This window comes from Sardina pilchardus, chromosome 20 (assembly GCF_963854185.1).
Source record: "Sardina pilchardus chromosome 20, fSarPil1.1, whole genome shotgun sequence".
NCBI lineage: Eukaryota > Metazoa > Chordata > Actinopteri > Clupeiformes > Clupeidae > Sardina > Sardina pilchardus.
Genome location: NC_085013.1, coordinates 28,468,826 through 28,484,827, shown reverse-complemented (window position 1 = coordinate 28,484,827; position 16,002 = coordinate 28,468,826). Strand labels below are relative to the sequence as shown.

At 46.8% G+C, this 16,002-nt stretch overlaps 1 protein-coding gene across 2 annotated transcripts; it reads left to right on the top strand.

Annotated features, from left to right (window-relative positions):
• Positions 1 to 6,002: 6,002 nt before the first annotated feature.
• On the top strand, positions 6,003 to 15,176 carry vgll2b (vestigial-like family member 2b). Of its 2 annotated transcripts, XM_062522653.1 has the most exons (4): positions 6,003 to 6,276; positions 6,977 to 7,334; positions 12,426 to 12,866; positions 14,059 to 15,176. In XM_062522653.1, the coding sequence occupies exons 1-4, from the start codon at positions 6,190 to 6,192 to the stop codon at positions 14,100 to 14,102; spliced, it is 930 nt and encodes a 309-aa protein (XP_062378637.1). In that variant the 5' UTR covers positions 6,003 to 6,189; the 3' UTR covers positions 14,103 to 15,176. The 2 variants fall into 2 exon arrangements, with proteins under 2 accessions (XP_062378637.1, XP_062378636.1); XM_062522652.1 differs by lacking the exon at positions 14,059 to 15,176 and having other exon boundaries at positions 12,426 to 13,300.
• Positions 15,177 to 16,002: the final 826 nt, after the last annotated feature.

Below are 16,002 nucleotides of genomic sequence, written 5' to 3'. Positions count from 1 at the left end.
ATCAGTGGTGAGATATTTGGAAAGAGCTGGACAGGGACTAAGTCTAGACTAAAAGCTGATTGAAGTTCTTTTTTAGGGCCCTATTTTGGCGATAAGAAACAGATGGTCAGAGGCGCAAAGTATAGACATTAAAGGCGTGGCCAGTCCACATTCATGAATTTAATCGCACTGGTCGTTCCCTTTAACTTCAAACAGCAAATATATTTTATTTATATATTGATAAATAAATAAATATACATTTATTGGGATGGCTGGGGTAGGGGAGGACCAGGAGACATGGGTTAGGGCAGGGGAGGACCAGGAGGGATGGGGTAGGGGAGGGGAGGACCAGGAGGGATGGGGTAGGGGAAGGGAGGACCAGGAGAGATGGGGCAGGGGAGGACCAGGAGACATGGGGTAGGGGAGGGGAGGACCAGGAGGGATGGGGTAGGGTAGGGGAGGACCAGGAGGGATGGGGTAGGGGAGGGGAGGACCAGGAGAGATGGGGTAGGGGAGGGGAGGACCAGGAGAGATGGGGTAGGGGAGGACCAGGAGGGATGGGGTAGGGGAGGGGAGGACCAGGAGGGATGGGGTAGGGTAGGGGAGGGGAGGGGAGGACCAGGAGACATGGGGTAGGGGAGGGGAGGACCAGGAGGGATGAGGTAGGGTAGGGGAGGACCAGGAGGGATGGGGTAGGGGAGGACCAGGAGGGACTGGGGCAGGGGAGGGGAGGACCAGGAGAGATGGGGCAGGGGAGGACCAGGAGAGATGGGGTAGGGCAGGGGAGGACCAGGAGGGATGGGGTAGGGCAGGGGAGGACCAGGAGGGATGGGGTAGGGGAGGACCAGGAGGGATGGCTGGGGGACGGACTTCGAGGTGAGATGTGAGAGGTCATCACCAGGCAATGATGTAACCTCTGTTTATTCTGAGTTTGTGAGTACACAAATACACACAGTGGTTCTCAGATTCACAAATAGAAAAAGCACAAATGCGCGCGCACACAAGCACACACACACACACACACACACACACAGGAAGAAAAAAAGGAAGAAAGAGAGAGCGTCACAGTGAGAGAATGTGTAAGAGAGAGAGAGAGAGAGAGAGAGAGAGAGAGAAAGAGACAAACAGAAAGACAAACGAGCGCGCGCGAGAGAGCGTCACAGTGAGAGAATGTGTAAGAGAGAGCGAGAGAGAGAGAGAGAGAGAAACAGAAAGACAAACGAGCGCGCGCGAGAGAGAGACTTATTTTAATCGTGCTGTCTCCTAGCTCCCTGCTCTCGTCCAGCTGGGGAGCGGCCTCGTCCCCGTCCTCTGTCCTGCCTTCCCTAGTTTGGTCACTGCAGCAGGGGCGTAGGGGTCAGGTATGTAGGTGTGTAGGGGTCAGGTGTGTGCAGACGTAGGGGTCAGGTGTGTGCAGACGTACAGTAAGGGGTCAGGTGTGTGCAGACGTAGGGGTCAGGTGTGTGCAGACGTACAGTAAGGGGTCAGGTGTGTGCAGACGTAGGGGTCAGGTGTGTGCAGACGTACAGTAAGGGGTCAGGTGTGTGCAGACGTAGGGGACAGGTGTGTGCAGACGTACAGTAAGGGGTCAGGTGTGTGCAGGCGTAAGAGGTCAGGTGTGTGTGTGCAGGCGTACAGTAAGGGGTCAGGTGTGTGCAGACGTACAGTAAGGGGTCAGGTGTGTGTGTGCAGGCGTACAGTAAGGGGTCAGGTGTGTGCAGACGTACAGTAAGGGGTCAGGTGTGTGTGTGCAGGGACGTAGGGGTCAGGTGTGTGCAGCTCGGCAGACGTGAGTGATAGAGCCGGGCTACACAGGTTTAGTAAGCGCTCCGTTCTCGGAGAGTAAAAATAGTTTTAGAAGACTAGTGTGATGTTTTTCCAATGTATGCACCGCTGTCACATCTGGTGCAGCCGGATCCATTGATCATATCGGAAGCTCCGTGAGCTTCCCCGTCACACACCTTAAACAGACAGTTTCAGACCAGCATTCTGCCTGGTGTTGTTTCCCTGTTACACACCTTAAACAGACAGTTTCAGACCAGCGTTCTGCCTGGTGTTGTTTCCCTGTTACACACCTTAAAGACATTTCAGACCAGCGTTCTGCCTGGTGTTGTTTCCCCGTTACACACCTTAAACACATTTCAGATGAGCGTTTTGCCTGGTGTTGTTTCCCCGTTACACACCTTAAACACATTTGATTGCATATCTATCTCTCCTGCTTCCTGTCCATGTTTGTTGGGTTCAATCACAAACTAGCTTATCCAAAAGACGCACCCGGATCGTTGGTCTGATTGGTTGAAGCACTATTCAAATGCGCACAGTCATTTGAACTGTGCCCAGTGATCATGCCTCTTGTGCAGTAGAAGTAAAGTGCAGACTCCCCAGACTAATGTTCAATAAAAGATTGAGCTCAGTAAGGTGATAGCCAGTCTAGTACACCCCACCAGCAGCACACTCATAACAAGCACACAACCATACAGTATGTCCTTCCTAGTGGACACACACACTCTTACAAAACATGTGGGGGGGGGGGACTTGGTGCGTGTTGCCGGGGAGGACTGAAAGTGAGTGAGTGAGTGAGAGAGAGAGAGAGAGAGAGAGAGAGAGAGAGAGAGGTGGGGGCAGAGATAAAATGAGGGGGGGGTAATAGAGTGAGAGAGTGAAATAGAGAGAGATAGTTAGAGAGAGAGGTGGGGTGGGGTGGGGGGGTCATGGTCATTAATAGTGCTGGCCAGGGCATGTGGTCATGGTGGCTGTTGCACAGTCGTCTCTGTTTCGTCAGGCCCAGCTGTCCTTCACACTGCAACTGGGAACTCTAAAGTATTGCATCACTCCACCACCACCCCCACCCCCACCTCCCCTCCTGCAGCTCTAACGCGTGTGCGCACACACACACACACACACACACACACACACACACACTCTCTCTCTCTCTCACATACTGTACATACACTCACTCACACACACACACTCTCTCTCTCACATACATACATACACTCACTCATGGGCGTAGGCAGAAATCATACAATGGGTGGGCCTAGAAAAATTCAGGTGGGCCTGAAACCCAAAATATGAATATTCAAATTTGACAAATTATTTTAGAAATGGATTCCAAGTTATGTAAATGATGAACATATGCGTCATTAGGCTACCATCGCAAGCAACGTTACCACTTCTCACAGCACTGGCAAAGTGTTTTCAATAGCTGAGGGACAGTTGTTTTCATTATAGCCTATAACGATTATCGTTTATATGGGCCTATTCCGTGCTACCGCTTTTAACGCACAACTGAGAAATAGGCGATTGTTATTAATCAGCTATAAGATGCTGCAACCTATCCGAAACGTCTACCAAGCCTTCTCTGGGTCTGTAGCCTACTAGGCTATATCTTGGGTAGGCTATTAGTTTACAAGCGCTTTTGCACACCTCTTTTGTGGGGACAGGTGCGTTGGAATAGGTTCTAACAAGTTATAGCCTACTTAAAAGAGAGAAGAGAGAATCCCGCACACTGTCCATTACGCATGCAAATTTTTATTCACCGTATTCACGACGTTTCCGTCATAGACCTTCCTCAGGTGAATTTATGACCGAAACGTCGTGAATACTGTACATGTTTGCATGCTTAATGGACAGTGTGCAGGATTCTCTCTTTAAAGAATATCTTGGGTATTGCCATCAATGTTCAAATAAAATATGTTTTCCTTTTTCATTTAATTCGCTTATGCTCCCAGTTCCCAAACGTTTGCTGATACTGATTTAGACATATGCAACTGCTTGTGGACATCGTGCCATTTACCTGTGAGATTATTATGTCAGTCAGCTGCACTCTCTCACGTCCTTTACAGCATTGATTCCCGGGGTCGGAGATTTTATTTCAGTCGACCTTATAGTGACAATTTAGGCAATACCTACTTTCAAAATATGATCAGCCGCAGTTGTAACGAAGGGACATTGAGACCTGCTGCGTCTACTTTGATTAGTAGGTTAATGAACTGCACTCATAGGACTACAGATATTCGTTTGTTTAGCTTCAAATAGCTAGGCTTCGTTCGTCTACTTTTAAATAATATGACGCTGAAGCCCTGGCAGATGCGTGTTTGGTCCTAGCAGCCAGTGGCGCCTGCTCAGCTACGAGTACCAAAAGAATCTCCCTGTGTATATATTCACTCCATGTTGGCCTACCATAGCTTCCCAGCTAGTTATCTCTTTCTGTAAAATAACTACATGCATTTGTTCAACTTTATGAGCCAGAATAACGTAGCCTACTAGCTGGGCTGTTCGGAGCGCACACATTTTGTTTGCGCACGAGAGAGAATGGCAGCGTTTAGTGCATCTGACGTAGAGCAAAATATATAACCTATTTTTATTATAATCGTGGGTAGGTGTTGGGCGCCAGGTAGTGGTAACTACCACATCAGAATATTGCCACAATGTTCCTCTTGTTCATTCACGTCTGAAAGTGCCACATCAGTCAGCGATATAGTTTTGAGTTAGTAAAACGAAAGTGTTTGCGTTTTTACGCACAGAGTTGGGTGGGCCTGACTGACAGGTGGGCGGGCCCAGGCCCATCCGGGCCCACCCGTGGCTACGCCTATGCACTCACTCACACACACACACACACACACACACACACACACTCTCTCTCTCTCTCTCTCTCTCTCAAATATGCACATGCACACTCTCTCTCTCTCTCTCTCTCTCACACACACACACACACACACACACACACACACACTACCATCTCCTTTCACGTAGACAGTCCAACACACCAGCTCTCAGCAAACTACGCACCGATCCAGACATATAAACCAAAGCGCTATGCATAGTCTGGTAGAGATTATAAATGTGCTTTTTGACTGGCCTTATTCATCATTGTGTAAAAACATTTAACATTAATAACAAGGGTTTATTGTATGCAAAAACATAAGTGTTGTGGTAAAAACATTTAACATGAATAATAATTGTGTAATGTATGCAAAAACGTAAGTGTTGTGGTAAAAACATTTAACATGAATAATAATTGTGTAATGAATGCAAAAACGTAAGTGTTGTGGTAATCCTTTACCCTCCTCTGCTCCTGAGAATTTCTTTGTCATGTGTTTGTTCTCTGGAGTCCAAGCTAACATCCTCCTTGCTAGGCCAGGAACCAGACATCAGAGACATTCCACATCATATGACACCAGTGGATGGAATTCTGCAAATATTCTACACAATTCTATCTGGCGTTCTAGAGTGTCTGTCAAAAAGAGTGGCATGCTGGTTGAGCCTGGCCTCCCAAAAGCCATAGTGAGCATTCTGCCTCTAATCTGCAGTGATAGCTGTGACTGGCTGTAAACTTCATCACAATGAGGCTCATCCAGGAAGATAAACAAAGTTTGGTGGCACCATTGAGGGTTTTCACGTATAACTACTGGATTATCAGTTGTCCTGGATCTGTGCAGTTTCTCTCTCCCCTCCAGCGCTAGAGTGGCCAGGGTATGTGCTGTGCAGTTCACACATACCTGCCACCCTGAGAATCCACCCCAGAGTTAAACGACTTTACTCCTGTCACTGCACGGATGTTCCCACTGCCTTCACATTTGAAATCAGCCTTTGACTTCTCAAACAGAAATATTTACCAGAAATGTGTGGAGCCGCTGAACAACATCACTGAAATATCTCCCCTCTTAAATATGAGAGCAGGAAATGAACACCAGCATGTGTGAAGTGTGCGGTTAGAAAGATCCCATGTCTAGTATCTGCAAGTAGGCTAATTATTGATTGATTGATTTATTACATTGATTCCTAAAGTACTATTTCTCTTCTATTAGGAGTAATAATACACATACGTGCATACGGAGAACAAAACGGATTTTAGTGTACATGTAGGCTTACACGCAGAGATGCACGTTACGTGCCATGACCGGGTACTCATGGTGGAGATGTGTCCGTGGGAGTCTCTGCTCTGCGCGCGGAGGGGTGGGAGGGGTCGACATGTAAAGAACAATCTTGTTTGTCATTCTCCGCTATAAACCTCACGCACCGTCTGCCGTGCGCAGCAGCTGTCGTCGCGCGCACTGGTGACTCCGAGCAGCGCCCTTGTGCTCGTGGCGCACTGATTGACCGAACTCTGGCGCTCGGCTGCCACCGGAATGTTGTCCCGCGCTCGTCTACTTCTTTAACACGAGCGAGCGCGGCAGTCGAAGCCCGAGGGAGTGGACGGAGGTGATCATGAGTTGTTTGGATGTTATGTACCCAGCCTATGGACATTACCCACCGTACGCGCCAGCTGCCTCCGCTTTCATCAGCAGTTTGCCGGTATGAGATTGTCATTTCTATTATATATCAGTTTGCCGGTGTGAGATTGTCATTTCTATCATACATCAGTGTGTTTTGGGAAACAAATAGTTTGTGCAGTAGCTTAGTCTGTTTTTATATTGCTATGTTAAAACCTGAGCCAGCATATCTGGGAGGACATTATATCATTATTTGAAACTCTTAATTGCGCTGTATAATTCAGCTTTTTAAAAGATGCCCTATACATACCAACAGCAAAGTTTTATACAAGCAATTAGAGGTATTGCACAGATGGCCCAAACACATATCACATAGGTGCATATATTCATGCATATATATGCATATGTAGACATGTGTATGCACTCTCTTTGTTTATTTTATTTAAATATATATATATATATATATATATATATATATATATATATATATACTGTATATATATATATACACACACACACACTCACACTCAAAAAAGACTGAGACTGAGAAAGAGAGATTGACAAACACAGACACACACACACATGCAAAGATCCACATACTGTAGAAGCTGCAGTTATCTCCTGACAACTGTCCACTTCCTCCAAGTCTGTGTGTGCATGTGTGTGTGACAGAGAGTGTGTGTGTGTGTGTGTGTGTGTGCGAGAGACAGAGAGAGTACATTTCATCACCCCTGACAACTGTGTGTGTCCGTTTGTGTCTGGCTGTGTGTGTGTGTGTTCAGGCTCCAGTTGGTGTGAGAAGCCCTTCTCCTCGCACGCGGGAGTTCATGGAGAGCGTGGCCTCCTCGCACCCCACGGACAGCCCCTCTGGAGCGGTCGCCGCCGCCGCCGCCGCCTCCTCCGCACCGCCGCCGCACTCCTCCTCCTCGTCCTCCTCGTACACGGCGGGCGCGTCGCCAGCCCAGGACGGCCCCAAGGAGAAGCAGGAGTCGCCCGAGGCGGAGTACCTGAGCTCGCGCTGCGTCCTCTTCACCTACTACCAGGGCGACATCAGCAGCGTGGTGGACGAGCACTTCTCCCGCGCACTCAGCTCCTACATGGAGGGAGAGAGCAAGCGCAGGACGCCACACGCTGGCACAGGTGAGGCTCAGGCACAGTGGCACAGGTGTTCAGCTCAGGCACAGGGGCACAGGTGAGGCTCAAGGGCACAGGTGAGGCTCAGCTCCTACATGGAGGGAGAGAGCAAGCGCAGGACTCAGGGGCATAGGTGAGGCTCAGGCACAGCGGCACAGGTGTTCAGCTCAGGCACAGGTGTGCAGGTGTGCAGGTCAGGTGACAGGTGAGGCTCGGGCACAGGGGCACATGTGTGCAGGTCAGGTGACAGGTGTGCAGGACAGGTGAAGACACCTGGTCCAGTGGGGAGATGGTGTCTCCAGTGGAGTCATATGAGTAGGTTATGCTGCGCACTTCTTTTCAGCCTGAAGCACAACTGTAAACAACAACAGTGTTACATGCTGTAGCGAATACAAGTGCAGACAACATGCGTGTGGGTTCAGAGGAGACGCAGAGATGGAGCAGAACAAGAGGGTGTTCACTAGTGTTAAACATAGAAAATGCAATAAAACATATGCAATTATAAAAGCAACCTTGCTATATTTGGATGAAAAAAGACATTGGCGTTTTTGCCCCCAATTGGTGGGATGGTAGCACCTTGGTCAGATCTGTTGACGCTAGTTGAAAGGCATCAGGATTAGAGTGGCGATGGAGCACTGGGCTTTGCCCTGATATGGTCCACTGATTGGTCGCTGCACAGATATAGTCCATCGATTGGCATACACCATCACCATCTCAGCGCTACACTCTGACATGTGGCCATTGCACATCATAAATCACAAATCAATGGCTCTCAGTTCAGCTGTCATGGCTGCTTTTCTGATAATGGGGAGGTGTGATGCATGACCACTACAAGTCAATGAATGAAAAATGTCTCCAGTGTAAAAAGTTCTCTCTCTCTCTCATTCTCTCTCCCTCTATCTATCTCTCTGTTTTCACCTGCGTATCTCTCTGTCTGCCTGTCTCTGTCTGCTTCTCTTTGTTCCCCCTCTCTCTCTCTCTCCCTCTCCCTCTCCCTCTCTCTCTCTCTCTCTCTCTCTCCCTCTCCCTCTCTCTCTCTCTCTCTCCCTCTCTCTCTCCCTCTCTCTCTCTCTCTCTCCCTCTCTCTCTCCCTCCCTCTCTCTCTCCGATGACATCTTCATTGAGCAGCAGATCCACTTCCTGCCCTCCAACAGATGCTATGTTTATACGCGGTTGTAAGTGCTGAGGCGCGTGGGTGTATCACGTTCAAATACCCCCCCCCCCACACACACACACACACACACACTCTACCTCGCGTCCCCACAATCCTGGAGGGCTGATTTATTGCCCCCCCCCTCTCTCCGCCGTTTGATTTGAGCAGCATCACGGGGCTTTTTTTTCAGTGGAATAGTCTAAATATAAAAGTAACGGCTAAAAACATAAAACACCCTCCAGCCATACCACCGGGGGTAGAGCGGGGGGGCGAGAAAACAACAGGTGGGGGCTTCGGCTTCAGGGAGGGCAGCAGTGTGTGTGTGTGTGTGTGTGTGTGTGTGTGTGTGTGTGTGTGTGTGTGTGTGTGTGTGTGTGTGTTGGGAGTTGTGGCGTTGCAGATCTGACACTAGAGTGAGACATGTCACCACAACAAGTGATTTAGGGCACTGGCTGGTGCACTGTTTTCAGCCTGCTGAGCTGCTGAGCTGCTGCCTTATATAGACCGGCTGCACACACTGATGAGGCTCTCCACACCTCCCTCCTCTCTCTCTCTCTCTCCATACCTCCCTCCTCTCTCTCTTCTCTCTCTCTCCACACCTCCCTCCTCCCTTCTCTCTCTCTCTCCATACCTCCCTCCTCTCTCTCTTCTCTCTCTCTCCATACCTCCCTCCTCTCTTCTCTCTCTCCGTACCTCCCTCCTCTCTTCTCTCTCTCCGCACCTCCTTCCTCTCATCTCACTCTTCTCCTTCTTCACTTTCTCGCTCACACCTCATGCATTTCTTTCCATCTACGGTATCTATCTATCTACCTGTCTGTTCTGTCTGTTCGCCTGTATGTCTATCTATCTATCTATCTATCTATCTGTCTATCTATCTTCCTATCTGTCTATCTATCTATCTATCTATCTGTCTATCTATATCTTTCTGTCTGCCTGTACAGTATGTCTATCTATATCTGTCCTCATTAATTCTTTTATACTGTATCCTTTTATCCTTCTCCCCTCTCACTCATTCTCTTCCTCTCTCTCTCTCCCTGATTCTTCAGCACCCCCCCCCCCCCCCTCGCTATTGCAATTGGGATGTGTATGTGTGTGTGTGTGTGTGTGTGTGTGTGTGTGTGTGTGTGTGTGTGTGTGTGTGTTATTTTGGTGCTGTGTGATAATGCTCCTGGAAGGAAGCAGGCTCCATATGATTTGGCCTAGAAGACATCTGGGCTGGAGTCCATCACGTGATGTCTTGTGATAGCGTGACCTCCATGTCTTTGTGAATGCCTTCAGCACAGCTACACCACTCCATGTCTTTTATGAATGCCTTCAGCATAGCTACACCACTCCATGTCTTTTATGAATGCCTTCAGCATAGCTACACCACTCCATGTCTTTTATGAATGCCTTCAGCATAGCTACACCACCTCCAGTCTGCAGCAAACCGAATATTCTGCACAAACACAATTGGTATATATTGTGTATAATGTAGGGCTGTGCAATTAATTGATTTTAAATCATAATCGCGATTATGTGTTTAAATCGATGTCAAAAATGTGAAATCGTAAAAAATCGATTTTTCACTTTAACTAGGGTATACGATACTTATGTTTGCAAGTGTTGAAATTTGTGGTTCAATACTTTTTCTTAATATTAATCACTTAAAATTGACTATTAATAATTAATATTGTCTAAGAGCAAGATTTGCACTTAAATCCCAGTGACGAAATTATTTGCTTAATGTTCAATAAAAATCAGCATATTTGAAATAATTTCTTGCCTTTTGTCATTTCACAAAATAATCGTAATCGTAATCGAAAATCGAATTTTGAGAAAAGAAAATCGAGATTTAATATAAATATTATTTAATATAATATAGCCCTAATATAATGCATGTAGCACCATCTTTAAAGCAATAAATAAGAAACAAATACAAAATGTCTTTGTATTCTTAATATGGTATCAATCAGATTTACATAAAATTAACACGCTTTAGTTTTTAAATGCTTAACACTTTTTTGTGTGCCTTGATAAGGTTTTTACGTACAAAACCGTTATAGGTATATTGCTGAGAAAAGTACTGCATGTCTCAATTAGCCTTTTCATGAAGATATGTGCCCACAAGTATACGGACAGGTTGTGCATGACAGTTGGGGCATAATTCCGGCTGCATAGCAGGAATAGAGTGTGCTTGCTCACACACACGTTAAGCAAGAAGGCATTCTGCGCTCCGGCTTTTTAAATACGGGCTGTCACTAAGGTGATTCGGCTGCTATCTAAAAACAAAACCTCAGTAAGAGTGATACACGGCGAGCTCTTCTGATCCTACATGTTGTTGCCATTTTTATGAGACCGTCCTGATACCCGAACCACAAGCTGGCATCAGATGCGCCTTGTAAAAGCCACTTTGACCCAGATCATATTTTCAGCATTTATCGTAAACGACTGAACAACACGGTGGAAAAAGTGTGTGGGGCGCATCATCCGCTGCTTGTGTTGGCCTGCGTAGTTATGGCATCATCTGGAATGGCATGGGGGCATAGCCGGAGGGGTCCTGCCATGCGCCAGAGGACTGACTATGCCCTTGCCATTGGCCATGTGGAAATCACACTTATTCATTTGGGACATAATCTATCTAAAATACTGTATGTGTAGGACCAAACGTTTCATTTCATTAAATAGTAGTACAAGTTATTTGCTGAGATGTGCTATTACTTCTTGGCAGCTTGCAGGTAAAGACTATGCAAAATAATATCAATAAATATTTAATCATGTGTAAATCAATAGTGTAAATAATAACGCATAAACATAGTTAGATAGCATATCCTGATGCACAACCAAACTATATAATAAATCACTTTATCTCTGATGACCATAAGGTAACACTGCGTGTGACGCATGACGTAGAGATTTGCACAGTTACCGGAGTGCAGCGTAGACGTCCTGAGGGCAGAACTACGGCTGACATGCCCTGGCCGCCAGGTCATAAAAGAGGCTTAAGCTCACAACATTACTGAGCCTCTGGCTCCCAATCACTTCCCTTCGCATTCCCACCCAGCTGGCCACTGGAACAGGAAAAGTGGGAGCAGTTGGGAATGTTGTGAATTTTTGGAGGTTGGTGTGAATTTAAGGTCATATGAAACCAGATCCTTTGTTGTCACCTTGCAGTGACAGCAAGTGCAATGAAGTTATGTTGATGTGTGTAAAGCATTTATGTACCTCAATATCTTTTATCTGTTCCATGTTTCCATTTATGTCATGATTAATTTAATCAAATACTGTTGATTTATCATATCTGCATGCTGTGGACATGCTCTTGTCTTCCTCTGTGCTTCACCCTCTCTGCTTCCTGTTGATGTTTCTCTACCATCTCTGCTTCCTATTGATGTTTCTCTACCATCTCTGCTTCCTGTTAATGTTACTGCATGTTTCTCTACATCTCTGCTTCCTGTTGATGTTTCTCTACCATCTCTGCTTCCTATTGATGTTTCTCTACCATCTCTGCTTCCTGTTGATGTTACTTCATGTTTCTCTACCATCTCTGCTTCCTGTTGATGTTACTTCATGTTTCCCTACCATCTCTGCTTCCTGTTGATGTTACTTCATGTTTCCCTACCATCTCTGCTTCCTGTTGATGTTTCTCTACCATCTCTGCTTCCTGTTGATGTTTCTCTACCATCTCTGCTTCCTGTTGATGTTACTTCATGTTTCCCTACCATCTCTGCTTCCTGTTGATGTTACTTCATGTCTTCTGTCTATCATCTCTACTTTCTGTTGATGTTACTTCATGTTGCTCTACCATCTCTGCTTCCTGTTGATGTTTCTCTACCATCTCTACTTCCTGTTGATGTTAATTCATGTCTTCTCTATATTATCTCTGCTTCCTGTTGATGTTACTTCATGTTTCTCTACCATCTCTACTTCCTGTTGATGTTGATTCATGTCTTCTCTCTCTCCAGCTTCCCCAGTCAATCGGCGCAGTTTCCCGCCATCTTTCTGGGACAGTAACTACCCCTCTCCGTCCGCTCGAGGCCACTGTGACCCCGGGGTGTCTCCATACTCCATGGACCCCTACGCTCACAGCGCCCTGCACCCCGGCCTCCCCCACCCGCACCCCCACCCTCACGCCCACCCCCACCCGCACGCCCACCCCTCCGACTCCTGGAGCTACACGCAGAGCCAGGCGTACGGCCCGCCGCGGCCCCTCCACGAACTGTACACGGCGGCGCCGGGGCTGGAGCCGCACTACGGGCCGCTGCTCATGCCCGCCGTCAGGCCGGCGCACCTGGGCCCGCTCCCCGGGCACTACGAGGTGGGCAAGCTGGAGCACACGCCCACGTGGCCCGGCCTGCTGCCCGCCGGCGACGTGGCCCAGAGCCTGGCGCTCAACATGGACCCAGGTGAGAGCGACGGCGACGGCCCCTGGCGCAAGACGAGAGCCTCGGCGGAGGCCGCGTACCACAACAGCTTCCTTGTTGCTGTGAGGACAAATCAGGCCGGTTTCCTGTACACGTATTAAGCCGAGTCCGACAGTGAGAGAGAAACAAACTGTACACGTATTAAGCCTAGTCCGACAACGAGAGAGACACAAACTGTACACGTATTAAGCCTAGTCCGACAGCGAGAGAGAAACAAACTGTACACGTATTAAGCCTAGTCCGACAGCGAGAGAGAAACAAACGCAAACGGACAAAGCAAATTGGATTAAAAAAAAAAAAGGTTTTAGTCGAGACGAGGCTTAAATCATGTATGGGAAACCAGCCTATAGAGTCTAATGAACTTCTGCTATTTCATGAACACGTGACAGAAATTTCATAGAAATGTCAATGAACACAGGTTTTGCCTGTAGGTGTCAGGATTACTAGAAATGTGTTGTCTGAATTGCCACAGAGGCATCAGTACAATACTAGCACAATATGATACTGTTGGGATTCTTTACAATATACACACAGCATACTGTACTCTCTCAACTAATGCAATTGGATCAAGTGATACATTGAGAATGTAGCTTTGAGCAGTCTAACTACTCTCTATTGGCATAAGAGTCCACAAGTACCCCTAAAGAGGATTCTTATCCGGACAGTTCAGCACATCACATCTGTGCATATTGTAAAGCTTTTGTTTCTCAGCTTTCTCAGGATTTGAGGATCAGGTGTTCTTGAATAATATTTTGCTTCTCTTTATGGTTGTGGTACGTACACTTGCCATCCCATTGAGCTACAGTACACTCTGCTTAGCCCTCACTAATGACGTAGAAAGGGATGTCCTGGGGGTTTATGTGTGCCAAGCCACATTTATCATAATTTATATTATACATATGATTGTATACATAGAATAAGACTCTCCATGTGCCCATATGCCATAAGACCCAGCTTTCCCTAACGATATGTAATGATGTTATGACGTTATGTCAACACACAAACGTGTCCATAGCATGCAAACACGCTAAGCAGCATCGTGTTGCGTTAGCAAAGCGTTTTGTTTCCTCTTGGCGACTGAGTGTTTGGATTAGGCTGCACTGCAGCCATGGCGACAGCAGTCCCTTGTCCTCACGGCGGGTTCTATTGTGTGCGTCTCTGTGTTCCGCCGCAGGCCTCCAGCCCCAGAAGAAAGGCAAGGAGCTCTACTGGTTCTAACGACCGCGGCCGCGCCATCGACCCGCCACGCGCTCCATCCAATTAGGCCCTGGAGCGGATCCCGCTGAAGAGCCGCGTCCTTTCATCCCCAGCCCTCAGCCTCCTTCCCCCCCCCCCACACACACACACAACCCCCTCATGAAGCCACAGCAACACTCCAGCTCTGCATGTGTGCACCATGGAGATAAACCGGGAGGGGTGGGGGGTGAGGAGGTGGGGGGTGCGGCAGGAGCCAGCCCTGGAGACCCCTGGACTCTCTCGCTCTCTCGTTCTCTTTCTCTCTATTCCTCCCTCTCTTCTTCACCTCCTCCACTTGGCCTATCTGTGTGTGTGTGTGTGTGTGTGTGTGCATCTGTGTGTGTGTGTGTGTGTGAGGGAAAGAGGCTCAGCATCCCCCCCAAACATAATCCACTTGGACCCAGAGACAGGTTGTGTTTGGAGGCATTAAGAGAGGACACTGAAGCGGACCGTGATAACCGACTCAATTTCTGCCTTCATCCTGCTGCTGCTGCTCACTTACACTACACGCTTCACAGATGTGGATGCTCCGTCGGTCTGCAGATGTGTGTGTGTGTGTGTGTGTGTCCGTTGGTGTGTGTGTGTCCGTTTGTGTGTGTGTGTCATTGTTTGACCTCCCTTTCTCTTTTTTTAAACGAAATATTTTTATTTATATACATATTTATGTGTATTTTACTGAAACTCAATTACTACTAGGCCAGTGATTCAACAGCGTATGGTTCTGACTGTGTTTTCTGTTGTTTAGTCATTGTTGTTTCCTTTAAGAATGTAAGGAGCAAAGCCACAAGCTAGAACATACTGTATGTTACATTTTGCAGCTGTTAAAAATGATTAGATTCATTCAAGTTAAGCGGTTGATGGAAAAGCGTGTTTTGATAATGGACAAAGAGCCACTCAGACTAAACATACCATAGGTTGGCATTTTTGACAAGGTTTCTCTGATACTGTTTTTAAACTGTGTTTTTCAGTCGTTGGTTTGAAATGTTTTTACAGGGCGTTTTTTTGCCTTGTTTATCTTGGACTGTATTGTCAATAAATATTTGTATTGTAAATATGCACATGCATTCAATTGAGTGTATTGTTGGATTGTGGTTATTTACTGCAACATTTAATTATACAACAATTATTAAATTATACACTACACAATGTATTTAGTGATTTTTAAGGTTTTTCTTCAGTAATTTTGGTGTATTTTGCAGATCAGAATTGACTTCTGGGGTACAAGTAAGCCTGTTGAGCAACGTGTGGCTTCTGCCAGTAATCCACTGTGTAGGGCAGTTTGAACAAATTGTTTTGAGAATTAGACTTATTGTTGAGTAAACGTTTACGATGACTGGAAAAATGCATTCAAGTGACTGATGACCAGCATGTAATAATTGACATAAGGCCTCAGAGGTCCACTTTACGTTTGAAGGGAAGTTTGTGGGTTAAGCCACGTGACGTCAGCACTCACAAACACATCTGTTGGGTTGGCTTCTCCTCAGAACACTCACGGCTGAGACCGTCCTTGTCATTGACCGTGACTGCGGTAGCAATTTTTCCAATATTGACATGTACTTCAATACACACAGCAATATATCGTATAATTTCACAATGAAAGGTCTGGGTGTTCCCATGCCATAATACATTAGCTTACAGTAATACAACAATACATTGAGCAATAATCAGAGTTTCTCCACATATTCTCCAAATATCATATGTCAGAATGAGAGTAGAATCAAGAGAAGTCCACCTGCAACCCACACAGAGATGAAGAGACCAAGAATTACCACTGCATCTGTCAATAGTTTATAACATGTTTTGTGTATAACTTTGACGGCATTATGTAGTGTTCTCTGGGGCCCCCTGTCAGTGCTGGGCCCTTAGAATCATTCTAACCCCA

Bases quoted from the DNA above. Each gene is read 5' to 3' on its own strand.
- vgll2b (XM_062522652.1), top strand. From the start codon at position 6,190: ATGAGTTGTTTGGATGTTATGTACCCAGCCTATGGACATTACCCACCG. The intron at 6,277-6,976 runs GTATGAGATTGT...GTGTGTGTTCAG, and splicing joins CTTTCATCAGCAGTTTGCCG to GCTCCAGTTGGTGTGAGAAG. The intron at 7,335-12,425 runs GTGAGGCTCAGG...CTCTCTCTCCAG, and splicing joins GACGCCACACGCTGGCACAG to CTTCCCCAGTCAATCGGCGC.